Source organism: Octopus bimaculoides, chromosome 14 (assembly GCF_046866305.1).
Source record: "Octopus bimaculoides isolate indiv1 chromosome 14, ASM4686630v1, whole genome shotgun sequence".
Taxonomy (NCBI): Eukaryota; Metazoa; Mollusca; class Cephalopoda; order Octopoda; family Octopodidae; genus Octopus; species Octopus bimaculoides.
In genome coordinates this window covers 19,909,496-19,931,736 of record NC_142941.1, presented here as the reverse complement: position 1 = coordinate 19,931,736, position 22,241 = coordinate 19,909,496, and the positions used below count along the sequence as shown (strand labels likewise).

The 22,241-nt window shown below is 36.8% G+C and overlaps 1 protein-coding gene across 1 annotated transcript in view; it reads left to right on the top strand.

Moving 5' to 3' along the window:
* The first annotated feature begins 14,452 nt into the window (after positions 1 to 14,452).
* Positions 14,453 to 22,241, top strand: part of LOC106874077 (disintegrin and metalloproteinase domain-containing protein 12) — a 346,803-nt gene continuing 339,014 nt past the window's right edge. The window contains exon 1 of the mRNA XM_014921671.3: positions 14,453 to 15,278. Within this exon, the coding sequence (XP_014777157.2) occupies positions 15,194 to 15,278 (85 nt within the window). The 5' untranslated portion in view covers positions 14,453 to 15,193. The remainder of the gene's footprint in view (positions 15,279 to 22,241) is intronic.

The following is a 22,241-nucleotide window of genomic DNA, read 5'->3' as shown; positions in this document are numbered from 1 at the left end:
TTAATGTGCTGTGCCATATCAAAAATCACCACCCAACCCTCAACTTGGTGAAATGTACTGATGATAACTGGACGAGTAAGTGCTGAGACAGTATAGTCTTGAAGTAGTTACACTTCATTAAACTGATCAAGCAGAATCGGTTGGTCTACTCAGCATCATTGAACTATCAGTAAGCATTGAGAGGATTAGTTAAGGACAAGTTAATATACTTAATATAATGTTCCAAGAGAAATTTTGAATTAATCAAAATAATTAGCTTTAGTGATTAATTCTTGTCAAAAAGGACAGGGGAAACAACTACAAAATTCAAATTAATTAAAAATTGAATGAGAATATTCAGTGGGAAATGAGTCTGATTTTTAGTAAGCTCTGTGACAACTGTAGACATCTTTCAGTCTAATTAGATCTCCTCAGCAAAGCATAGTCTTACTTAAACTTAGCTGATCCTTGGCAAGTGGGAGAATAAATAGTTTGAAAGAAAAGCATTCACTAAGTCAGCAGAACAGTTTTGGATTTCAGACATGACTATTCATAAGATGCTAAGGCTTTTAAAGAACGTATGACTTCCCTAACTTCCAGTTTCTTATCTTTAGTAGATATAGCAATTGGTTTAGAAATACAAATCAAATCATAATTTCGTTCAGTAACATGTGTTTGAATGTCCACTGCTACTATTATTATAGGTTTATAAAATGCAGTGAGCAGGTAGAGTCATTAGTGCACTGAACCAAATACTTAGCAGCATTTCATCAGTCTTTAACATTCTGAGTTTAAATTCTGCCAAGGTCAACTTCACTTTCCATCTTTTTAGGGTTGATAAAATAAGTACCAATCAAGAACTAGGGCCAATGTAATCAACTTGCTTCATTCCTCAAAATTTCCAGCTGTGTGTCTATTGCAGAAGAGATTATTTGAGGCCAATAAAAGGTTGTGAGCTGGCAGAATTGTCAGTGGGGGAAAATGCTTGACAGCATTTCTTCCAGCTCTTTACATTTTGAGTTCAGATTCCACTGTGGCTGATTTTGCCTTTCATGTTGTTAGGAGTTAATAAAATAAATACAAGTTGACCATTGGGGGTTAATGTAATCCTCAACATTTCAGGCCTTGTGTATGTAGTAGAAAGAATTATATAAGCCTATAATATATTTGAACTCTTTAACATTCCAACTTACCTTTTCTCAACCATGTTACCATATTACCATTAGTAAAAGGAAAATCTCCCTGAAAATTACTCAGTAAATTGTTATTTTCTAACTTGCATTGTTTCATCATCTATTTTAATACATATTTTAATGAAATGCACTGCAAAAATGTTTCAGCTAATTTTGAAAATAATGAAGTATTTAGAAAGTGTTAATAAAATAATTAACTTTATCATTATTAAGCCAGTGTTTGGAACAAACTGTAAGAACCTACTCATAAAAGTAGGTTCTTACATACAATTATGTTGGAAGGCTTTTAAATATGAACTCTTTCAAATGGGATAGTTTTTTTTTTACCATAGAAAATGGTGCTATTTCATGCTGGTAATATCGGAAAGGTTAAAGAATGCACCAACACACCATCAGTCATTGTCATCGTCATCATCGCTGTCTCAGTGGTTCTCAACTGGGGTCCATTTTGTTGTTACAATTTATGTGCAATAAATTGGTTATATTTCTACAATAAATAAAATATTTAAACATTTGTTTATACAGTTCCTAATCATATTTAATCATAATAATATGAGTTTTTAGATGGTGAATGACTGTGAGGTTTTCCCCTCCCTGAGTAAAACAGGAGTCAAGAGTGTCCATAGGCAAAAGATGGTTGAGAAACACTAGTTTAGATGGTTTGACAAGATCCAACAAACCAGAGGACTACATCAAGCTCCAATATTTACTTTAGCCTGGTTTCTATGGCTGGATGCCATTCTTTATGCCAAATGGAAATAGTGAGGTCACCAAGTAATGTACAAGACAAAAAAGATTCCTTCAACTCAGTGGAGTTGTAGTAGAGAGAGAGGTGGCTTTATGCCAGATGATAAGAGGCTAAAGCATGATAGAGTCACACGCACAGGTGTCTTGCTATAGAGGAGATATATGGCTACCCTGCATTGTATAAGGGTGGGTATGAACTGCTGGATGGAAGGCGAAGATGGTAGTGATGAGGTGTCAGAGCATATCCTCAAGGCATAGAGAATATGGACAAAGGATTGGGACAGCTAAGTTCATGAAAGCATGAAAGGAGAGTGACAGATGATTAGAGATGGGGGTAGAGGTGAATGTAGTGAATGATGAACAAGAGCATTGGTAGGGTCAGTAGTAAATATCAATATGAACAATGGGGAAGTTGAAAGATATAGGAGTGTCTCAGGAAGAAGGAGGTGATAAAAAGCAGTACAGGAAGGGTGAAAAGCAGCTGTAGATAAATCAGAAAAAAAAAGGGAGATGGTGTGTGGGGTAGGGGAATGAGGAGAGAGAGATGTACAGTGACAGAGATGGAGGTCAGAGGTACATAGGGTACTGTCGATGACAGTTATGATGGCAAATATGAAAAGGTATCAAAGATGAAATATAGCAGACCTAATATGTAGCTCAAAGGAGAGAGAGAGATAACTGGAGGCACAGAAAGGGATGATCAGTGGAAATAAAGTGGGAAGTGATGAGAATGAGGGGTAAATTTAAAAAGAAAAGGGTTCCAAAGAAAGGGGAAGGTAACAGTTATCACAAAAAGGAATGAGGTATGTGCAGCTTCTGCACTCATATGATTACAGTTGCTGAACAGTGCCATAGTTGAGATAGTAATGAAATTATAGGAGTAAGGAAGGTGAGGAAGGATTTATAGGACAGATTGAGTTCAGTGGTAAGGCTCAGTGAGTATATTGACAAATATATTGCTTTTAGGATCCCACTTTTGCCATAGCAGATAGCTTTTTCAAGCACAGCAAATCACCTGTCATCTTGATCTTTTGTCATTTCCTTTGTGAGGCTTAACATCTTGAGAGGAGTTTTCACTACTTCATCTTTCGTCTTACTGAATCTCCCTCTTCTACTAGTTCCATCAACTTTAAGTGATCAGCTCTTATTTATACAGCTATTGGGATCCGTACCAGCAAAACATTCTTGCTTGTACACTACAGATGATGCAAATTATCCCCACTTTTACTCTAAACACATTTGCACTTAGCTGTACATATGCAGTAATGTTGCACATCCAAGGCATACTAACTTTGTTTCTTTAATACACTAGCATCATACAGTCTGCCTTTCACTATGAGAAAGAGACCGTTTGTTATCAACAGAATTAATAAGTCTCCGAAATTTATTCATCCTGTCCTTATTTTAGTAATTAAACTTTCAGATCTTCCCCTCCACTGCTAATTAGGTCACCTGGTTAACAGACAGTATCTACTACCTCTAAGGATCATCCTGGGCATTCAAGGAAATCTAATTCCTGTGTGTTCTTTGTTTTTATTGCTCCTACGTACTTGCCACATAGTCTACTATTTTCAATAACCTTCTTGTGACTTTGCTGCACCTCGTGTGTATCCATAACTTATCCTGGATACACCACATGGAATTTATATTTACATCTTTCTTACATATCAAGCAGCATCATTTTCCTAAAGGGAGTAGAGTCCAGTCTGTTTTTCTGCAAACTAGAGCTTTTGGTCTTCTGCAAACTAGAGCTTTGGTCTTTGCTAAGGCCCTTTGATTCCAGGTGTATTTCTAAACCTGAAATTTCTTCTCTAATTCTATTACAGATTCTACTATAAGATTGGGGTCATCAGCATATAGTATCTAGTGTATCTGGTGTTAAAATCCTCTCTAATGGTCTGGAGGACAATAGTGAACTGAAGGGGACAGTACTTTTGGGTCCCTTACTCAATTCTGAAGAACCTGAATGTAGACAGATGGTTTGTGAGAGCCATACAAGTCATGTACATTGGAACTGTCTGTTAGGTGAGAATTAGCAATGAGTGTTAGGCTTATCATCATAAGGTCAGGGGTTTCATTCCTGGACCAGCAACATTGTGTGACCTTGAGCAAGGCACTTCATTTTACAGGGTTTTAGTCTACTCAGTAGGAACTAAGTACCAATTCTTAATCTTGTGATGGACTGGCATCAAATCCAGGAGAAATTTTATACACTTGCTTGCTTATATGTTCTAGAAATAAGTATAAACTTCAGCCTAATGAGTCCATAGACTCAAGAGAGATGCTATACCAGTCAAGCAGATGAACAAACATTTACCATTTCAATATAGTTTATTGCATCCAAATGCAAGGCTGGATGTTTGGCTGCTAAAGTTGGCTCCAATATGATTTTAACCTACCAATGTCAAGCTTCTAAGTTGATCTAGCACACACACACACAGAGAAAATCTAGTTTTTAGATTAGCTCGAGTCATATGCTAAGCAATAATATTGGTAACTCCTTCAAGGTAACTAAGTTTCATTCAGTATATTTGTTTTGAAATGCTAGATATTAAGGATAAATTACAAGTGAGTGGTGCCAAAGTGTTTAAAACTAAACTAAAATCTGCCATTCACACTATATAAGTTGCAATAAATGAATGGAATGATGACTACAACCATAGTGATGATGATTATGATTACAATGCCTTCAATTAACAATTTCATCTACTCTGCCTATTCTGAGAAGTGTAACTGGTAGCATTCTGGAGCCTGCTGCATTGAAGTCTCTGCTGTGTTCACTACTCTTTCCTCCTCCTTTGGGCAGAAAGCCCTCAAACGGCTATTACTCTTACATATGTAACAATTAGGCTTTCTGCTCTGCATCACCCATCTAACTGCCTTCCTCCTCAACTCACAAAATAAGAAACAGCACAAATACTTCCTTGTAGCATTTGTAAATGTCATTAGAACCTGCAAGCCTATGTGAATCTTATCTGATCACACATTGTTGCATGTCACCCCCGTGTCCCCTCCACTTGCTCATACTGTGTCACTAAAGTGATTACAAGCCAAAATTCAATGCTAGTACCAAAGTCACCAATCATGATCCCTGTGGTTTTTCTCCTCATATCTTATAATAACTATACTTGTCACTCCGTTACTTAGCCCGTCTGTTACGCTTCCACGGGATTACTTGAAAGGAGAAAGGAGGGGGAGGTAGTGGTGAGTGAAATCTGTAATTTTTTAAAACTAAGTTTTTTCCTTCGTTACTTAGCCTGTCAGTAACGCTTTCGCGTAATTAGTTTAAGAGAAAGGTGAAGAGGAAAGGAAAAGGAGAGAAAAAGAGATTAAAGCGAAGAGTGAGAGAGAAAGGAGAGTTGTGTATTAAGTCTATAAAATTGTGCATAAAGTATATAGAATGTATATATAAAGTGCATTAAGTAATCATTGTATTCCAATTTCCTTCACTTTTCAATGGGTAGCAGATGAACAACTGTAATACTTCGACCGGGCGAACCAAAGGAGATGGTGACGTAGACGGAAAAGGCTCCTTTTTACCATGTCGCACGGTCGAACACAAAATATAAGATTATATAAGATAGAAGGCTCATTGTGAAGAGATACAAGCCAAGTGCCAGTAAAAGAACTTAGGACAAACACAACCGTTATGATATATAATGAGAGTAAGTTTATTTAACATAGTGAAACTGTTCGTGTCTGTGTGCGCGTGCATGCGACATATAAAATAACACAGTAGATAAGTCAGGCCTTCGTGTACAAGAGAAGGTATACGACAATGTTAAGTGACGGACAGTCGTATAAACAATAGTGTGTGTACAATATGTGAGTGTACAAGTGTGCGTGTGAATGAGAGGAACACAGTAGATAGAAAGAGTGGCTGTAACATAGACTACAAGTCTCAAACACTGAGATAGAGAAATACCAGTTCGTATTAGAGTTACGCAAGGAGATAGAATGTTCATACGTAGGAAGTTGTGGCCAAGTAGCAGAGCTGTGGAATCACACTATGTGTGTTGAGCGTCGAATGCTGTGACCGTGTTACCTGATACGGAATATTCTCGCTGGTTAGTTCTGACTGTTGCTCGCGATGGAAACAATCCACTCATACAGCGTCGAGATAAAAACCGAGTGTGTTGATATTGGTGTGTACCTGGTGGTGGGGTTGCTGGCGCACGACATTGTGGTAGACAGTACATAGGTGGTGAAGAAGTCAGCGCTGGAACTGGCTGTAGCTGTGTTCTGTATGTGTGGTCAGCGACCAGACCTGTGAGAGATCTGGAATCGAAGACGATTGCCGTCGTTGGATCGGGCTTATTTATAGGCGAAATAGGGCTCACCGAAAACCCAGAAAAGCTCTATCTCAGGTGACCTTATTACAAAACCACGATTGGACGTATAGTAAATTTGGTTATACATCTTTAGATTGTATACCTGACTTTCCTACTATAAAATTAGAATATAACGGAACGCTGAACTCCAGACTATCAACTTAAACAACACTTTATTTAGGTGGTAAATATATACATCTTTAGTTCTTGTTGTTACAGCTTCTGTGTGTATGAGCATAGTTGTTGGGACGTGGGTATGTAGTTGCAAGCGAGCTGTCGAGTGTGAGTCCGAAAGATGTAGAGAGACAGCTTAACACGTAAAGAGACTGTCTCCAGGTTGGAGTATTAGAGACACTCTTGACACGTCCATGCTCATGGTCGGCCGACCGTAAAAGAGAAAGATTAAAGCGGGAACGCTTGCTTGTTTAATTCCACGCATGCGCACGGCGTTACTACAGAGCTCCCTTGCCAGTGCGGAAACGCACGATAAATGAAATCTGTTAGAACGCCTGAGGCAGGATGGCCACTGAAAAACCACCCACAAGATGTAGCACAAAACACACACGATGAAAAATGAAAGAAATGAATGTGCACTCGTGAGAACATGCATGCAATGTACAAATGAAAGAAAAACATGCAATATGGGCAGTAAATGCCACCTAGTAAAAAACAAATGAGACAATGAGAAAACAAATCGTGATGACTACTGTCCAGGAACTGGAATCACGGAATGTGAAAGTCTGAGTGTTTGTTTTTACTGAAAGGAAAGAAAATGTATGAGTGCACAAGTGTGTGTGAGAAAAAAAAACACAGAACAAGTGAAAGTGTCTGTAGTATAGACTGCGAAAAATCCCAAAACACCGAGATAGAGAAAACCAGTTCGTATTAAAAGTTACACAAGTTGATTGGTGTGTCCCTGGTGGTGGGGTTGTTGGCCCACGACATTGTGGTAGACAGTACATTGATGAAGACGTCGGTGCAGGAACTGCTATAGCTGTGTTCTGTATGTGTGGTGGTAATGATCAGTTGAAACTTGGCGACGTCGGGGGGAATGCTTGTAGTTGGTAGTAGTAATTGTTGTCGTCACGGTGGTAATCTTGGTTGGCGCACGACGATGGTGGCGAAAAGGCTGTTTGGTGATGAGTGTTTGAAGAGGTATGCTTTTACAGAACGATCGACAGACAAATCTCTGTATGACCATTTGCGAAAACCTCGAAGAAAAATTTTCTTAACCCAAGATGAAAAAACGACCGTGCGAACTCAAAAAGGAGAAATGGTGACGAATGGAATAACAGAGGACTCCTTTTATTTAAACGTGTCACACGGTCGAAACCAAAATATATATCAAAGATGATATACAAGTAATTACGTTATACTACGAACATTAGTGAATTCGTAAATACCAGTAATGAGACGATAGAAAAAAAAACAACCGTATGAAATGAATAACAAGCGTTATTGTGTGGCATAAAATATGTATGTATATGTGAGAGTGTGAATGCGACATATAAGAACATAATAAAAAGCAGGCCGTAATTCCTGTCTGTTTTTCGTGAGTGGAAAAATCCACTCTAATAGAGGCGAGAATAAAAACCGCTCTTGTTGAGTCGTGTTGACTATGGTTGGAGATGTTGGTAATATGTAGTTCGGTCTCCATGGCCGTATTTGTTCTTTAGTCGGGTTCACCAGTTATAAGTTGGTAGTCCAGAATTCATGCTGCGTTTTTTCTTCGTCGGGGTCACCACTTTAGTAGAAAGTGGGTTATAGCAGCTCAGCGGGCTGCGTGATCGAATCACGTCGGGGGTCACCAGTTATGGAGAGTGGGTTATATATCTTTAGATATACACCTAACTTTCCTATGTTAAATTAGAAGTGAACTGAACGCAGAAACTCCAAACTGATCAACAACAACAAATATTTATTGTACGTTGGAAAATAAAACAGCTTCCAATTGTCCGGTTTTAGAGTAGCCTGAAATGTAGATGTACGGTTCCTCGAGCTGGTGTCGTTGTAGAGACAACTTGGTTCAACCACACTCAAATGGGAGAGCTTGCTTAGACGTCTTGCTTGGTCGCTGTCAGGCTTGGTAAGAGACAGTCTAATAGCGGGAACGCTTCGATGTTGAAACCCAATGTGACGTCACTACAGACGTAATGCCCCCTTAGTAAGCAGAACATGGGGACAATTGCCGCGCAAATAAGAACCAATCAGGATGATGGACAGAAGAGTCCAAGGCAACCGAAGGTTAGATGTTAGCAGCTTCGTTATCATTTATGATTGAATGCCCGAGAGAGAGGTTTCACTACACAACTATCTTTTGATACAGGCTACGCTTTCAGGTTTTTTGGATCAAGTTTTCAGAAATAACCCAATAAATTTACCATGAATTCCGTGAAATATTCACGGATCCCGCTGGTACTGTAATATTACTCAATGGGTAAGTGTGTAATACACAAACTTTACCCGTTTTTCACCTTGTTGTTGGTCTTAAAGATTAAGCATACATCACCATATACCTTGCTCCAGATGACTGAACAAATGTCATACTACACATTATCAGGGTTTCTTTTTTTCTTTTTTTAAAAAATCTGTTTGATTTTAGAAGGCGTATTTGCTGCTACCAAGTTTGTTGTTAATACCTCATCCCACTCCCCTAGAACTGGCCATCTTGAATTACTAATAAACAATGATTGCGAAATACAAAAATATTAAAAATGCCGAAAGATAGAGCTTCTTCTTCACTCCAGGTTAACAGAATGGAAATTCAAACGCTCTGAAATATTTTGTTAGTAAAATAAACCAAAACATTTTTACCTCAAGCGAATACTACGAAATCGTTGTAGACGGGTAGCTGCTTCCGCCCGACTTTTCAAGAACAGCTCGCTTTTTCCTGGCTCATTTGTGCAAGACTGACAACTCTACTACCAATTTCTCGCTTTTTATCCACTTGGAGATCAGACTGACCCAAACTAAAGACACTTGAACCAGATCTTTTATAATAACGGAGGTCACCGATCCATAGAATTTTCCCACCAGGCCTAGAGTTTGCTCCTGCTACCACGCGGTACTTCTCAGTTACAGTGCCAATCACTTCAATTATCGACGTGTCCAACGACATGATAGTGACGCCATCTGCACATGTCGATATTTTTATGCATGATGATTTACTCAGTTCTCGTTAGAAACAAGAAAATTGCTGCAAAGCTGCGTGATAGTAGTGGCAGACGTGGCATGCAGACCATCATATAACTTGTTTTATCCTTCTTTTTCGTTTTATGAATTCAGTGTGCACATGCGCATTACGTGTTCATACTGCTCTTTCCAGTTCCTACTCAAAACTGTATACAGATAACAACCATCTCACAAACCTGCGTACGCGAGGAGAGTTTCGCGCTCCGATGGTTGTGAAATAACGGCCCAAGCTTTGTCAGTTCAGAATTTGCAGAGTTCACAAGACTAAATAGCATTAGGCGCTAATAGCTTACAATTTTTTAGCAAGGTTTCAAATGGACTAGCCAACGTTCAGTCGGACCAATCAAAGCTGGAATATGGAAACTGTCTGAGAAGGGGATGCTAGAAACATAAATGCCTCAATTTTTGTTCACAGTGTACTACACTATATATTGCTACAGGAGTTAGCTCTGCAGAGCTATTGATGAAGTGGAATTTGCGTACCAGTCTGAACTACATGAAGCTCATCATTTCCCCTGGTATGCCTTTGTCAGGAAAATCAGAAGTACTACCATGACAGATCTGCCCAACTGCATTTATATTTAACAAACGTGATGTAAGTTTTTGCTCAGAATTTTCATTCTAGATACATGTGATAAGCTGGTCACATACCGAAAAAAGTTGATCCTCTTTTTATCATTTGCCTGCAAAGCGAGCATGCTCATTGGTGCCATCAAGATTATATTAGGCCTCATCGTTATGTGCTCCAACCAACATCTCCACTTCCAATTTACAATGAACTGGAACCCTGTACTATGGGACTGAATTTGTACAACGCCTTCAAATACCATTCCTCTGCAGACGCCGCTTGTACCAAGTGATCCATTCATCTATGAACAACATAAAACATTAATTGACTCTACGGCAGCCCTTTCGATATCAACCCACCTGAAACCACCTTTGTTTCTATGTTACAAATTCTGTTTTAAAGTGATCTAAATTAAAACCTTTTATCAAAATATTATGTTAATTTTTGTTCTAAACACCAGATTTATTAATTAATGACAAAGTTATTTTCATAAATTCTTCGTTATTTGCAAAATTAATTGAAACAAACTCAGTTAATACTGGCAGGAATATAATAACAAAAGTGTTAGTTCTGTCGTACAAAAAATAAAACAAAAAGCAAAAAAAAAACAAAAAAACTTGCAGATCAGTCCAGTCCTGATAATTATATGTGCCCTTCAGAAAAAAGTAAGGGAAATAAAAAAAGAAAAATTACAAAAAAAATGATTTCCACCCAGGAGATGCATAACCGTAGTCACCTAAAACATAGAATAGTAATCACAGCAGAATGTTCCTTTTAGTTAGTTTCAATGTTAGGTTGTAATAATTCATAGCTTATATAACAGATCGAAAGGGAAGATGCGTAATGTACGAGGGTTTATAAAGGAACTAGCTCGGTTGAAACATGTGGCATTTTTGGTTAGCCGACGCTTGGATAACCTGACTCTTAAAACAAGCAACTGAATAAATATAACTGAACCACAACAAGAAAGAAAGAAAGAAAAGCTTTGATTTTGAAAAATCACTGATACGATTTCTCTGTGTCCACTTCGAGTGGGATGCTATTAAATCGATTCAGTCTGCGAGATATCTCATGAGGTTGAAATTGTCTGGATACAGTAGCCGAAGAATGCTCAGGCTTGCGTTCTTCGACTACACTATTAACAACTCGCACAACTTAACTAAAATCTTTGACTTTATCGAGCAAACTTATGGACCTAAAATTGCGTGTTATGATCCCTTTATTCGAGTTCTTACTAGCGTCACCACTTTTCGATTCATACAAATGAAACGCTTACAATCAGCTGACAGATGCGGGAGACATCTACCAAATTAACAAATCGGACATGCTATGATACCAATCGCAAAACAAACTATCCAATCGCAGTTATTTGCGCCTCGCACAATCTTTCAACATATCCGCTTCAGTTGCTGAAATCGATACTTTTCAATCTTTTTTGTGTCTTCGCTGGTTGTAGGCATCAAAATCCATTTTCTCTAGTCCGTCGTTCTTCGTGAACTATTTGCTAAACTGCAGCTAGAACAGCACATATCTGATAGGAATCGAATAGCATACGCCCGTTCCGCCCTATCATAGACAGATTTTGTTGTCACGCTGCATCTCTGTCACTTGGATTTATCGAATGGGTTTTGCTCCTTCATGTGGCAGTGTACATTCCCCAACACTAATAACCTTTCGTACCGAGGAAATGATTAAGGACCATTTTTACTACAAGCACATTATATACCATGACTTTTCTGTTCGTCTCTTCTCATCGATTTACTAGTTTTTTACGATATAATCTACTGCTTTCTATTGATAACACTAACAGATTCTACTTTAATATTTTTTTTAGTGAGACACACCATTTTATTAATACTTGTATGCGTCATTTTACCCTTAACCAATTCTCTAATCCGGGCCCTGAAAACTAGCTGGGTTGGGAAAGACGCGTCCAGCTTCTCGTATTCCAGAAATTAGCTTGTCTCACTTGACCACCAAGTTCGTACCTATTGTGCCTATGACAGAAAAATTATTATTTTTAGTACTGAGAGCGGTTAGGGCGTTGGGAGAAAAAAAATTATTGCAGAAGCATGTTCACAGTTTTGCTCTTCACCTTTAAGTACCCACATTTTGACTTATCACGTGATGGTCGAGTCCCACTAGCTTTACGCGGGCTGTCCACCCTATCACTTGACAGACCAGCTAAGCACGTCAACATCAGCTATTTAAGGAAGCCTTTCCCGCTATTTGTCAGTGAGATGAGTTGCGGACCTTCGGCAAAGAACAGTTATTTCGCAGGCAGCCTCAGCTATTCCTTCGACGCGTACGTTGTTCCTGTCCTCCAACAGAAGTTATGCCTCGTATTTTTTTTCCTGTTCTATATTGCACACATCATCATTATGTACCAACTGCATGTTAAACCATTGTGCATATATTCTGACAGTTCTTTCAAGATGTATCTCTATAGCTTTGCCGTCTTAATGCTTTTTAATGGGTTGAATAAATCACCGCACTTAATCCTGGTTTCCTCGTTCTTCCTTTAACTATAAACGCAGTCTTACTCAAACCAACATTATCAACTCAATACTCAACATTCAGCCGTTAAAAATGCTTTACAGTTTTTGTTCCGGCTGTTCACGTTCTGAGTTTCAAATCCTGCCACAGTCCACATTGCCTTTCATTCCTACGTGGACGATAAAATAAAGTACCAGCCAAGTACTGATTTAATGTGTTCGACAAGAACTTCTTAAAGTCAGTGGTCTTGTACTTGTATAAGTTATAATTTTCTAGCATTGAAGAGAAAGGCCAGTCTTTGAGATGTTGTCGTTACAATGTTGAGGCTCTGCATTGGCCAGGAGAAATCCTGTAATCGCAAAGGTTCTACTTGTGAATTGTTTATGTTGAAGGAGGAGAGGTGGATAATATTTTCTTAATATATATAGCGATTGTTTTTGCTGTTGAAGGAAATAAGATTGGTCTCATCTCACTGGAAGATGTTTTCGAGGTTTCTATTCAAAGAAATTGCAGATTTGGCGTGTGTTGCTTTAAATTGTATGATGGTAACTTTTGAGAGTTCAAGATTAAGGATAAATGAAGAGTAGTGTTATCTGCACGGAAGTGGGTGCTGTTGGAGATGAAGGCAATTATGTCGTTGATGTGCTACAGAAATGTGATTAGAATATGATAGATAAGAATCGCAAGAGGGATTCTTTAAGCTGAGCCATCCAGCAGGCGACTTTGCGGGTAAAATAAGTACGTGATGGTAGGATAATATCCATAGTCTCGGTTGGTCTCGCCTGGAGATCCAGCCGGGAAGTCTAATAACGGTTGCTTCTGATAGGACCCTATACAGATGCTTGAGGACTCTCCCTCGCCCATGACCATCACAGGAACAGCGGGTGGAGATGGATGGATAGATAGATGTATAAAGAACGAAGAATGTGGAGTTATAACCGAACTCTGAGTCACTTCAAAATTACCATTACTATTAATGAATTTCTTTCAACCTCAAAATTACATTCCAATGCCAGTATACTCATTGAAATGATTTAAAACTAATTTCGCAAGTATGACTGATTAAATCGACATCATTATTTAACAGGTACTTATTTTATCGACCCACGAAAAGATGAAAAGCAAAGTTAACCTCGGCGGAATTTGAACTCAGAATGTAAAGATCCAGAAGAATCTCCGCTAAGCATTTTGCCCGAACTGCCAACGGTTCTGCCAACTCGCTGCTTTAAAAATGATTGTTTTCAAATTCTGGCGCAAGACCAGCAATTTTGAACGGAGGAGGCATGTCCGTTACACCGACCCCAGTGTTTGTTTGCTACTTTATTTTGCCAGTCCCGAAAGGATAAAAAGCTAAGTTATCTTTGGAAGGATTTGAATTTAGAACGTAAAAAGCCAGAAGAAACGTGGTTAAACATTTTGTCCGACGCGCCGACGATTCTGCCAGGATTTCTTACATTGGCACAAAGTCAAGAATACATGGGTCTGAATATTGCTGTTTCAATCAAACCTCAGTATATTACAGTTACTTGTTCTGTAGACCCCAGAACAAGTAGAGGGGGCATAATTAAATACCTTAAAGCGTTTTATCCACCTCTACCAATTTTGCCATTCATTTCTAACAGTTTCTTGTGTTGACAGAGTGTCATTGTTAGAGTGATACAAGTAATAAACAAACCCCATTATTTAACAAGTATTTATATCGATTCTTGATGAATTAACAGCAAAATCGACCCTTTTGGAGATAGATTTAGAATCTAAAGGACCGCAACTAAATACTACAAGGCTCTCTTCTCCGGTCTCAACCGATTTTCCGATGACAAGGATGTTATAGAAAAGTAATGATAATTAATTTTTACATTGGTGATGGCAACAATAAATACTGTCTTGGTTGTCAGCATGGTATATACCGCCTCCGCACAGCTTTACAATAAAGTTCATACGCCTTTACTCGCAAGGATTTCAATCTAGCGCACTTGCAACGAATTGTATTACCAGCATCCTACCTTCACGGGTTAGACAAGTACCTAGAAACTAGTAGGTATCTAAAGTAGTGGGTGGATAGATGAATAACATAACAGGGTGGTGATGGTGGTGCATCCAATTTGAGAAAGAAAGTGTAAATGAAAGAGAGAGTAAAGCTAAGAGAGGTGTGCGTGTAAACGACTGAACGACCTTACTGTGTATGTGAATGCATGTGTGCAGTCGCTCGTGTATGTGAGTGAAGGATAAAGAAAATTGTGCGTGCGTTTAATTGAAAGAGCTGTGAAGTAAATGTACACACACACACACGCATGAGAGAGAGAGAGAAGTGTTTAGAGGCTGGTTAGATGAGAAGATCACTTGCCAAATGTAGTAAACCTCGCTCTGGCTTGTTGGTAGTCAGCTGCTGTTGCTACCGCCATCACCACCACTACCACTACACATACACATACGTATGCAAACACACATACACAGAAGCACAATTACCGTCGTCACCACCTCGCCAATCCTTTCATCACTGCCTCCTCCCTCGGCTTTGGCATTCGTTGTGACTCTGTTAGACTTGTTATATACGAAATATTGTTTGTTCTCTTCTCAGTGTTTAGTAGTAGCTTCTTTGGGTTTAAAAACTTCGAAGAAGAAAAAGAACATTAATCATAACTAAAATAAAAAGATAAAACAAAACAAAGAAGATCATCGGAAAAATTATGAACACAACAAACTGGACTCTCTTAATCGCCTTTATTGTTTTAATTGGCATTAACCCTCTTCTATTATTTTCTGTTGAAGCACGTAAGTATTTTTGTTATATTTCTCTTAAAACCGTTTACTCGATTCAAAATATTAAAACTATAGCAAGAACAATAACTAAAAACCCACCAGAAACTAAAATACTCGCGACTGGATTAATCTTTTACCTCATGGATCTACATATACATATATTTATACTTTTATTAAGTTTATTTTTCATTTGTCATTCATTATCTCATCTTTTTATTTGTTTATCACTTATTGTCATATACATATTTTGTAAGATATATATATATATATATATATATATATATATATATATATATATATATATATATATATACATATATAATATTTCATTTCATATATTCAATAAGACATTCAATACTTCATTTCATTTTACTATTTATATTATATATTCCATATTCTATATCCCACATTAATTTTATAAGAATATAAATAAAACATAAAAAACAGACAGAGTTGGAACTCTTTTAAATAATATATATATATATATATATATATATATATATATATATATGTATGTATATAATCATTAATGTTTTCTTTGTCGTCTGCTTTGCTTTCCTGTATGATAGTTATATTCGTTCTTTTTTCTTTTATCTTCTTTCAAAAACTTATTGGTACATTTGTCATTTTATTGTAGTTCATTGAACACCCGTTATAGGTGTATGTAAACATGTTTATGTCTGTACACTGTATCAATGAAATATGTCTATACTACATCGCTGTCTGTCATGACACTCCCATTCGGCTACAACTTCATATATAATGAATGCAGTCTTATATATGTTGTAATTATGTGTAGGTGTAAAATACTATGTATGTATATAAAATACAAAGATACCGTTTTACACAACATCATATATATATATGTGTGTGTGTATCACCGACTACAAATATTCACCCCGTCTAGTTTATGTCCAGTTGATCATGTCCAGAGCGATATTTAATCACTAATGTTTAGACGAGATGTTGGCATAGTGATTGCCAAGCTAGTCATGTCTGTTGCCAGTTTTCCTGTTTGTTTCTGTTCCAACTGTTTAGGTGGAATTGTAAGCGAATTCGAGTCGTGTTTTGCACATGCCATTTTAAAGCCTAACAGAAGTAGCATCTTCTATTGGAGCTCCATGTTCAGTGTGTGCTGCTGTCTTAGTAGTTTAGATGGAAAGGTGTCCCTCTTGTTTGTATTAATCAACACTATTACACAACTGTCTTTTGACGGGTTAGAAGTAACTATTACTTTTTTCGATGCCGGTTTGTGTTTCTTTCTGTTACTGAGACTGGTCCAAGAGGCGCCATCTTGCATAACCGACATTCGAAGCCTTCGGTGGTTGCTTTGTAAACTCTACGTAGCTGCTCACCCGTCTTTGTAAAAGCTACGAACCTAACCAGTGTTTTAAACCTACCTACCTACATACATACATATATAGGTCTGCGATTGTATGTGTACAGAATAAGAACTAAATAAATCGCACTCGTATCATGCAAACCCAGTGAAGGGTGATAGTGGAACATTTCGACAAGTGGGTGACTCACAAGTTATCTCTTGTATATAAAGTTTCTGTTGTTTGATTTTCGGAATAAGCACACCAGCCCGTAACGACAGACTGAATTTGTCAAATAGATAATTAAACCGTAATCTCATACGTTCAAAATAATCCAGAATAAAATATTTTTCGAACCAAAATCAAGAATGAAGTTACGGCCCATTGCATACACCGAACTAGGGGTAAAAGGGACTGGTTAAAATAAAAAGGTTGGGGTAGATGGAAATTTTGTAATTGGCTTTTTTTTTTGTTTGTTTTTTATGGAATTGTAATCTCCGATGTTTAAAATTTACAAATCCAAATAAATATTCGAAAAACTAAAACAAGTAACGGTGTGCAGGGCTTGTTCCAAACTGTCGTTCCTGTTTTGAAAATATGACCTTATTATTTCAACTGCTACCCTTATTTTAGCTCGGAAATAGGTTTCCTAAGGATCTGAATTTGGACAACTTGTTGCTGATTTTTCGACAATCTACATTTTTGAGTCCACCCATCGTTTTTATTTATTTAATATGTAATTCTCTTCCGGTGAAGTTACTGTTTGTAATAAAGGGAATGAAGAAGTTCTGGGGGCGGGGGAGGGGGAAATCAGTTTTACAGTAACGTAAGAAATGAAACGAAAATCTGCCGTTAAGTTACTCTACTAAAGTAAAGGTGTAGTTCTTAGAATTTATGCAGGAAAACCATGAGTGTCTCTTAGCAACTCAGAGCAAAAAAATACCTTGAGATATCTTAAGGTGTAAAAACTTTTGTAAACAAAAGTATCCTCCTCCTCCCACTCTGTTCTGTTGCAAGGAATTTTGGCACATGTTGGGCCAAAGGTAAGCAGAGTAAATAAATATTTAAAACATGGCTTTCTTCAAAGATGCCGTGAATCAAACCAAAATGACACACAGCTTTGTGTAAGTGAGGAAATATCCCTTGCCATGTAGCAACTTGTTTCATGCCAACTAAACAAATTTATGAGAAATATTTTCACAGTTAATCTCATAAATATTTTAAGATTGTGTGTGTGTATGTATATATATAATTTGTGAGTATGTTTGTGTGTATGTATGTATATATATATATATATATATATATATATATATACATACACATATATGAAATGTTTTAACCCATTGATATTCAATTAGAAAATTCACAATTTTTCTGTCAGTTACTGTCATTTTCTTTTTAGAGAGTTTGACTAAACAATAATGTATATATGTTTGTAAAATAAAACAAGCTTTAATGAAACAGCTCAAATATTTATGGGTGCTAAAAGGGTGACTACATCTCACAAAACATGGTAGAATTTAAAGTATTAAGAAGCAGATAGTAATAAAATGCATTTTGTTATCTATATACAATATATCATAGTATATTCCATCCTCTTTTATTAACTCCTACATAAGATGTACCAATTGGAAATGTGTGTATTATGATTATCCAAGTAACTAAGCCAGTCGTAACATTTTAGGATATTTTTACTAACATGTTGACATTTGAATAAAGTTGAATTAAACAGAATCACAAAAACATTCTGGGAGGTTAGGATTAAGCTTGTTCTGGCCTAATAGCTCGAATATACAAAAGTAATACTTAAAAGGAGAGTATTGTAAACAGTCCACTTAGAAATCAGACACATTGGACTGGAAACATTTAGCCATCGAAAAAATATGCTCATTGAAACAATATTTCTCATACATTAAGGCAGTGAGCTAGCACCATCATTAGCATGCCAGGCGAAATGCTTAGCAGCATTTCATCCATCTTTACAATCCAAGTTCAAATGCTGCTGAAGTTGACTTTGCCTTTCATCCTTATGGGGTCAATAAAATAAATACCAGCTGAACACTGGGGTTGATGTAACTGACTTATCCTGTCCCCTGAAATTGCTGGCCTTGAGTCAAAATTTGAAATCAGTATTTCTCATACATTACCCGAACAACTTTATTTTGTGAAACATAGCTTTAACAATTTCCCTTTCCAAATATCATTAAAGTAGTCAAATTGTTATATATTACTTATGGACCTTCGCTATGTTCTACCCACCAGTTTTCTCATCTGTTTTTGTTGAAATAGTATTTGTAGTTTCTATGCTTATAAATAATTCTTTCTATGCTTATAAATAGTACAAACGTTGCTATTTACATTGCTCAATATTACACACAATATCCATAAGCTCTCCAGCTATTTTAATGAAACACATTAAAATTATTTAATTAATTAGACAATGAAAGATTAACAACACTGGTTGAAGTTTCAAGTGTAGGGCTTAACATAAGTTTTACACTTTGGTCATCAGTATTGTGCACAGCTCAAATCATTCAGCAGCATTTTGAAACACATCCAGGAGTATTTGCAGCATTTCATATATGTTCACATAAATTGTCCAGAGTCATAATCATTGTTTGGAAGACTTGCTCTTTGATAAAGCCCCAAGCAAATAAATCCAAAGAGGCTAAATCTAGTGATAGTGTTGCCCATGGTCTGTTATTCCTATTTCCAATCAACTGATTTGGAAATTGTTTATGCAGGCAATCCTGAACAATTGTAGCATGAAGACAAGAGGTACTATCTTGTTGAAAAGCAACTATACTAACATGCTCATTTGTAGTTTACTGTGCTTCAAGGAATTACTGCAACATCTCACAATCAATCAGTTCTCTAATTGTCTTGTCATTGGCCCTCAACTTCTGATGAGTTCTAAAAGTGTCATTATGACATAGTGTACACCTGTTTCCTCCATTTGCTGCAACTGTGAGCCGGAACTTAGATCTTTACTAACAATTTGCCTGTCCATTCTTTGATGTTTTCTGTCCATCCTTTCCTCTGTCTGCCTCTCCTGTTCCTTTCCACTCTTCTTTGAAGAATGGTTTTTGCTAGATCTTGTATAATCATGCCACCTCAGCTTTCTTTTCTTCATTGGTATGATGCTGGATTGTTTTGTAAGCGCAAATCATTCATGATATGGTCTATGTACAAAAAGCCCAAGAAGTTGTGGTAGCATCTCACATGCATAAAGAAAAACAGACAGTTCTAGTGCGGGAGTCTTGTATACGTATTTCTCCATGTTTGCTTCAGTTTCAATAGTTTAACATCATCTGTGCAGTTCTTGTAAGGATTTCATGCCCTGATCCTTTTGTAATAACTTGCACCAAGCTATTGTCTTCATATAGAAATGTCTGTTAAGATGGTATGGTTAGCATTTGTCATCTCTTTGGTTTTTTTCTCAGTACTAATTTTCATGATTTTGGTAGAAGCTCTAGCAAAGAAAATGTTCATAAACCATGTCCATCCAGACATTGACCTTTGGTCAGTCCCTTTCCAAGTATTGGATGAAGTTCTTTGTATGTTCATCTTTTCAAGTGTAACAAATGTAGTGATTTTCTTTCCCACACCTAGAAAACATTGCTTTACCACTGAAAACAATGTTGCCTGGTAGCTTTTCAACATGACTATCACATTCTCTGCAGGAAAATCTTTATGCATGTTTTGTAAAACTTATGAACTCTAGCTACCTGTTATTCTGCATTTATTCTAAGGATTTACAAAGGATAAATATAAATTACTCTTATTTTAGTGTCCTAAAATAAGAATAATAAGGAAGCTGAAGTGAAGACCAAGTATATATTGTGTGTGGTCAATTGGCAAAAATATGACCATCCTCAAATATAACAATATAAATTACTCTGTTTTCATTAAAATAGAAACTTTATTGCTATCCTGTTTGGTAAATTGGGCTACTTGGAAATTTTATGTTATTTTTTTATGTTTTGATATGGTAACCCTGCATTGTATAACAAGTGTAATGTCCAATAATGCATGCTCTTAAAAACTTTTGCTGCACCCATTGAGCTGGTAACAGTTGTCTGTGATAAAATAGATCACAGAATACTTAAGTTGGTCATTAAACATCACAGATGAGTTGAATTCTATCCCAACAAATCATGGAAGGAAAAACATTAAAATGATGATGATGGCTCTTAACATAGTTAATAATCTGACTGGTTAAGTAATTTAATCTAGGAGACAAAGGGGCTAAATGCACCTTGGATTTCAATTGAATAAACGTCTCTGAGGCTGTAAAACACAACTTGTCTGACTCCATTTGGAATGGTGTAAATATCATCAAACAAGTCTTGTACAAATGATTCTGCAGAATGTTTTACAGGATTTACTTCCTTCCCATTTATATTAAGTTACTGTCAAGCCAATAAATAAATAGCAATTCCTACCAAAAGACAATTGTTGCAGGTATCCAAACATCTTGCTCAAATTCTAAAATCTTTGGAACTCTATGATTATAATTTTCAGATGAGTGATTACTAGATTATGTGTTAATCAGATAGTTAATTTCATCCTACATGTTTTTAACTATGCTCTATTTCAGTTAATATATTCTCTGTTTATATGAACATTTGGGCTGAGGCTAAGCTCCTGTCTCTTTACTTGTGTGCTGGACCCATCTCTATTGATGCGTTGAAAATCTTTGTTTAGCTTCACTGAATGAAATAGATATTTTCCTTAACAGCAATGTCATTCTCTCTCTAATCATTCAAACCAGAAACTAACACATTCTAACCAGTCCCATCATTTTTAGACAGAAGCAAAAGGATAGAATGGATGAGTCTACTAGCTGGGATATAGTCACCACTGCATAGATCTAGAGTTCAAAATCTGTTCACATAAGGATAATTCTTTGAACCTCATTCATAACTGAGTCATCCTTATTGCTTGTGACTTTGTTGGAACAAAATGTTAAGTGGATTTGATATCAGTCTACCTTCTCAAATCCACTACTGGTATTTCAATGGGTATTTGGGCAGTAAATGTAATTCAGTGCACCTCAGTTTATTTAGCTACCAGGAGTAGGTATGCGATGTTCTGGAAATGTAACCTGTGATAAAATGGCATCTGAGCTAGTGGTAGATTTATCTCTCATTTGTTTAATATTATGAAACTGGAGCTAAGTACCGATTCCTATGAGCATCTTAAAGTTCTCCCATGTTTAAGCATCTCATTTTAGAGTCATCATCAAATGGACATAATTGTTTCAAATTTTGGCACAAGGCCAGCAATTTTGAGGGGAAGGGTAAGTTGATTATATCTAGCTCAATATTTTTCTAGTACTTATTTTAAAGAATGAAAAGCAATATTGACTGGTAGAATTTACACACTGAACATAATAAATAGGAAGAAATGCTGCTAGGCATTTTTTCAAATGTTTTAACAATTCTGTCAGCTTGCTGCCTTAACCCTTTCGATACCAACCCGACTGAAACCGCCTCTGGATCTGTAGTACAAATGTCTTGTTTTCATAAAATCTTCCACCAAACCTTCGTCACAATTTATGTTCCTAACACTAGCTTAATGATAACTAAGTTATTTTACTAAATTCTTTGTTTAATTTAAAATTATTTGAAAGAAACAGCATCTCAAAATAAAT